Genomic DNA, 6,000 nt, shown 5'->3' with positions numbered 1-6,000 from the left:
GATTATTTTATTAATCATCTGGCATGCGATGAGCTTCAGAACCTAAACTACAGGGCATTGATTGAAGGTCAGAATTACATGAGCTCCGGATGGATTGGCCAGATAATGCATAAGTTTGCAGCTCATCACATTAAAAGGTGTCGTGAGGTTTTCACAGGCAGTGAACTCGTACCATAATGTGTCAGTAACAATACAGAGAGAAAACTGCAATAGTGTGTGACTGCATGGCCGGCCGAGGGAAGTGTTGTAGCCATACAGCAGGGCTACTGTACAAAATTAAAGATGAATAGATAAAAATAACATGCGTACAGCTACATCTGCTACAGCCGCCTACTGGACCAACACGCTACTTCCTTAGCAGCAAGGCACGCAGTCATGGCGGCGCTGCTTTACTTCCGTGTTTCGCCGGATTTGTATATAAACGCCTCGTCCGTTTGGGGAAGCTCAGGTGCGCGAGCAGTCTGCGGAGACTCGCGCTGTGGAGCCAGGCGAAAGTATAAAAAAGGCTTAGCGTGTGTGTTGGCGGAAGGGTGCATAGCGAGTTCAACTTTAGACCAAACTAGAGTAACGACGACGACAAGACGAGATGAATCCTCCAGTTACTTGCAGCGCTCCGGTCTGCAACGCTCTGAAAGCTGCCACAGTTCACACCGATGCAACGAGACGACGAGGTGCACAACGTACTCTTAGGAACATTTTGGGGTAGCTTCAGCCCCCCTAAAATAGGCCTAACGACGTCCCTGGGGTTTTCAGATATTATTTGACATCTTTTGGTATAAATATAACATTTTATAGGACTTGCATATATTTATTGCTATATTCTATAATGATTCATAATTGTATATTTCTATGTTTATTTTCTCCTCAGATCCACTTCATTTTTAGAGCCAACTGCTTTCATTACAATGGAGTATCTGAAGTATCTGATGCTGATATTTCTCATCAGTAAGTTTCTTTTTGTCAATATTTATTACAAGTATTTATACATATTTTTCAAAAAGAATGCAAAGAATTTTTTTCTAAACAGCCTAAAGTTTCTAAACTTCTAAATAGACACACTGGAAGAAATTATTTTTTTAGAAGTTTTAAACAATGATTTTTATGTTTTACAAGAGAATGCTATTTCAGTCTTTCTACTTCAAAATGTCATGTTTAATTCAGTGTGTTACTTGCCATTTCTTTATAATTGTTAGTGAAATTAACTAGAAATTTCAGAGTGTCAAGGTTTTTTTCAGTGCCTATAATAGGTCATCTGGTTATATTGATTGTCTTCAAAGTATTATTGGTGTTGATACTGACAGTATGTGTTTCTAGTTGTCTAGTTTTACGGATGACTAACAATTTAACAATAGCGCAATATCAATAATATTACCAGTGATGAAGGCCATCAAACAATTAGAAATAGTTGAAATAGTTGTAATGCACAGCATTGAAGTGTATGGTGAGCATTTTTTCCATCCATTGAAAGAATGACATTCAATTCTTAGGAAACAGAGGCAAATTATTAATATTAATGTTTATAATATAGGGCTCCCGGCTCAGGTACACTAGGGTGAAATAACTTGGTTTTACATACAAAATAAAGAAGTGGTTTTCACATACAGCACCCCTTGAAGCTAAAAAATAACAGCACCAAAATTTCTTGTATAAATACATTTCAACTAAAAAAGCGAAGTGAATAATTTCTTTCATTCTTGAAATATCATCTGTCATTCTCAAGTACAACTAGAAGGAAAACGTGTGAATCTTTGGATCAAAACACTGGCCGACAAGGATTTTTACAGCCAAAACTGATCACAGATTGGCTAATAATACCAATATCCATTTTTGGTAACACTTTATTTTAAGGGTCCATAATCTGCGGTAGTTAAGTATTAACATCCCAGTAATTATTAATTGAACATATAGTAAAAGAATATTAGCCATTATTTACTAGTCATGAACACTAGAAATTGCCTTTAGTAGTACTGTATAACTGTATAGCTTATTTTGGTCAATAAACTAAACATCACTTAATAAGTGCCATAGTACAAATCAGTAATTATTAATGTGGATATATTCTTCTTCACTTTAGAACATGGGGTCAAATTGTCTTACACAATTTTAGTAATTTATATATTACTCAAAACTGTAAAATCAACACTAAAACATAATGATTCATATTGGTCAGGTTAAATAATATATGGTAAATCACAGAAATATAAAATATGTTAATCACTTCCTGCACAAAAAATGTTTAATTTATAAATACTGTCTAAAAGGGGTGACATTTTATGTCGATAGTCCACTTTAGACATTCTCCTGACTGTAACTTTGCAACTCCATGCCAACTACCAGTCGTTAAATTATTAGACTGCCTGCACTTTATTTTGATGCTCCACTAACAGACTAGAAGTAACTTTGCAAGTACATGTCTTAAATTTATCCATATTACTCTTATTAGGAGTTAGTTGACATGTAGTGTTAAAGTTAGGCAAGGCAAGTTTATTTATATAGCACATTTACACAATTCAAAGTGCTTTACAGAAAGGAATTAAAATAATCACAAAATAAAAGCAAGGAAAATTAAAACAGTTATAAAAGAAATTAAAAGAGATATATGATAGTTATAAAATGCATTGAAAGAGTAAAAAGATGATACATAGATAAACTTCTCATCTGGCAAAACACCGGTGTATCATATTTTTCACAACTCCCAGTTTTACTCTGAGATTTTCCCATGATGATTACTGTCACAGTCACCAGTTAGTCACCGTCTGCACTACATGTCCCATCATCCTCTCCGGCTCACACCTGCACTCACTCCACCATTACCCACACCTGCCAGCGATCATCGTCATCACGTCACCGTGTTCAGCTGTTGTCACCTTGTCTTCCCTAATTCATCTGTGTATTTAGGTTCCTCTCTGTTAAGGGTTCATTGTCGGTTATTGTTTGTGTTTGATGCACACTGTTTCGTATTTTGGCTATCACGTTTTGGAATAAATCCTCTTATTATTTATATCATTGTTGTCTTCATCGTCCTTTGGGAACCAAACATTACAGAATAACCGACCAAAAAGAGAACACTATGTATAAACGTTTCCCGTATCTATTTAACCCCAACCGCTCGTCTAGTAACCTGTTTCCAGGACAGCCGCCAGATTGAAGTTCCTGGAGATCTCACAAGAGGTAAACTGGGCAGATGATGTCCTCAAGACCATTTTCTGGCACGGGCTTCACGATCATTTGCACCAGCAAGCTCCAGCAGCAGTGATCCCTGGTACGTTCGCTCAATACCTGGATCATGTGCTGTGGCTGATGACATCGCCACTCAACCACCAAAGCCAACCACCAACCACTTTCGTCCAAAGCCCAGAATCTCGTCCCGTGAGACCGCCCGTCCAGAGTCCCCTGTTCCTATCCTCGTCCAGAGTGCAGAGGAAATAGACTTAATAGACTTTGACACCGATGTACACTGTCTTCCTCCAGATGTTCAATCTGTCTGCCCGGAACTATCCATCAGTCCTGCCGAGCCTGAGTTTCTTCACTTCATGTCTACCGAGCCCGAGTTTCTTCACTTCATGTCTACCGAGCCTGAGCTTCACTTCATGTCTACCGAGCCTGAGCTTCACTTCATGTCTATCGAGCCTGAGCTTCACTTCATGTCTACCGGGCCTGAGCTTCTTCACGTCATGTCTGCCGAGCCAGTTCTTCTTCACGTCATGTCTGCCGAGCCAGAGCTTCTTCACGTCATGTCTACCGAGCCTGAGCTTCACGTCAGTCCTGCCGAGCCTGAGCTTCACGTCAGTCCTGCCGAGCCTGAGCTTCTTCACGTCATGTCTGCCGAGCCAGAGCTTCTTCACGTCATGTCTGCCGAGCCTGAACCCTCACCCTCACTAGGCTTGAGTATCGAGTATCGATTGGAACCGGGACTAGCTTTGCTTTTTTTTTCTTTCTTTTTTCGGAATCGTTCAAAAGTTTAAATTTCGATTCCTAGTTTCGATTCACAGTCCGCCGACCGGAAGAAGAAACCGCTGTCTAAGTTACCAATTTGATCATTTCTAGCCCTATTCTGAACTGAAGTAACTCTAGGACTGACTCACGGGGTAACCTCGGGTTCACTGCCACTGATGCCAAAACCATTTGTTCTTCCGAATGGAATGGAATCAGTCCAGTCTGTACCCCACAGAACCTCGAGTTTAATCACGTCAAACTCACTACTCCACAGACCCAGGCCACCAGCATGGTTTCATCCCTCTTACCAAATTTTCAGTGCCATTTGAGTTCAGTTTAGAATAAAGAGGATGCAAAATAAAATACAGTGTAATCAGTCGGCCGTACAGTGGCACAGTACTCATTCAGTAAATGCACAGCTGAACAGATGTTTTGAGTCTGGATTCGACGGCCACAGGGCCGTCTGACATTGTTTGGTCCTGAGTACATCGCTCCCCTGAGCTCTGTTTAGATTTTCATACAGGCTGAGCGTTTTTTGCAGCCCTCATATGATGAGACATCTCTGTCTTGAGGCTGTGGCTCCTCCGAGCCCTCAGGCAGATCTATGCTTACAGGCTGGCCCTCGCCAGGGCCGCCGTAGTAGCTGGCCTAGGCTATACTAGGGATACTGTAGGCGTTCTGCTGAAGCATTTTTGTCTCTGGCCCTTCACAATGTGAATGTAGGCTTTTTAAAAGCATCCCTATATGGCAGCCTCTTCCCATGGTGGGAGTCGTTCGGCCAAGGCCCCCTTCTCTGCATTCGGGGGTGAGAAAAGTAATGCAGGTTGGGGTGAGAAAAGTAATGCAGGTTGGTGCAGAGGCATGAGTAGTAAAGACCTAGGGTTAGGCCCTCAATAAGGCCTTCCCGGTACAATAGGTCTTTTTTGAGCAGGGTTTAGACCGTCTTTCGCCTCACGAAGAGACTGGTTTGTTGTTTGCCAGACCCCGCCGTGCAGAACTAGTATATGGACCCAGGCCGCAAGAATAGGCCTATTTCACAAAAATGGCCGCCGAGACCGGAAGTAGGGTAAACTCTTTTCCGGTGAAAGCGCTAGTAGTAGCAGTCGGAGGACAAATGCGGAGACTAAAAGTGGCCAGTCCTGTTGCGTACCTTTTTATGTTTGCACTCACAGAAGAAACAACCCTATTTATAATTGCACAGCTTTCCTTGTGACGAAATGTTGAAAAAGCGCTGGATTTGGGCTATACCGAGAGAAGAGGGGCACTTTTTTGTGTGTTAAGCACTTCACGGAGGATGAAGTCCGTGTAACTTACGAGTCTACGAGAGTCCGGTCGTAGATATCTTACACCGCAGGCCGTGCTTTGCAGGTTTTCATGGATCAACTGGGGAGAAGTTAAATCACGCCAGACACAGACGGCAAAAAGACGTGTCTGTGGTGTGAAGGAGCAAGCAGATGTTGAAAATGGAGTGTTGATGCCGGTTCGGGAGTGATGCCCTGACAAAACATGTTTATATTGCACTTGATTGTTATCTGATTTCCACGTCATGCACTTTTATTTATTATTATTAACTGTTGGCAAATTAAAATTGTTTGTAGAAGTTGTTTTCTGTAACTTTCTTAAAAATGAGTGAACATGGAGCAGTTTTTCCGTGAGCGGGACTGGAAAACCCGGAGTGGATCAGGAGCAGAGTGATAACAGAACGCTTAGAGTGGAGAGAGGAACATGCTTTTGCTCCACTCCAGGCTTTGACCACATCCCCCTAAGCAGGGTGAATAGCCTACACCTCGTCTTTCCCATTCAAACTAAAATTAAGGCATTTATTACACTATTTGAGAAATGTAAGCATATTTACAGCATTAAAATTATGAACAGTGAATTTAAGATATAAGGACAGGGGGAACCCTGATATTGACGGAAATCCGTCGTATACTCTCATAGCGACTGAGAACTTCAATCCCTGTATATATTATGAAGTGTATTACTGAATATAAAATTACATACATTATGATATATTAGTAAATATATGTCTCACATTTTTAAATATATGAAAATTCTTTATGT

General features: G+C 41.0%; 1 protein-coding gene across 3 annotated transcripts in view; it reads left to right on the top strand.

Annotated features, from left to right (window-relative positions):
* The first annotated feature begins 368 nt into the window (after positions 1–368).
* Positions 369–6,000, top strand: part of LOC311096678 (uncharacterized protein) — a 45,453-nt gene continuing 39,821 nt past the window's right edge. For 2 of the 3 annotated variants that reach the window (XM_084135974.1, XM_084135976.1), the window contains exons 1-2: positions 369–671; positions 869–945. In XM_084135974.1, coding sequence (XP_083992100.1) covers positions 376–671; positions 869–945 — 373 coding nt within the window. In that variant the 5' untranslated portion in view covers positions 369–375. Of the gene's footprint in view, positions 774–868; positions 946–6,000 lie in introns of all 3 variants that reach the window. The other variant, XM_084135975.1, reaches the window with a different exon arrangement.

Source organism: Abramis brama, assembly GCF_963993115.1.
Source record: "Abramis brama genome assembly, chromosome: 14".
NCBI classification, from domain to species: Eukaryota; Metazoa; Chordata; class Actinopteri; order Cypriniformes; family Leuciscidae; genus Abramis; species Abramis brama.
Note: the sequence above shows the minus strand (reverse complement) of the source record. Positions and strands in the feature narration are given on the sequence as shown.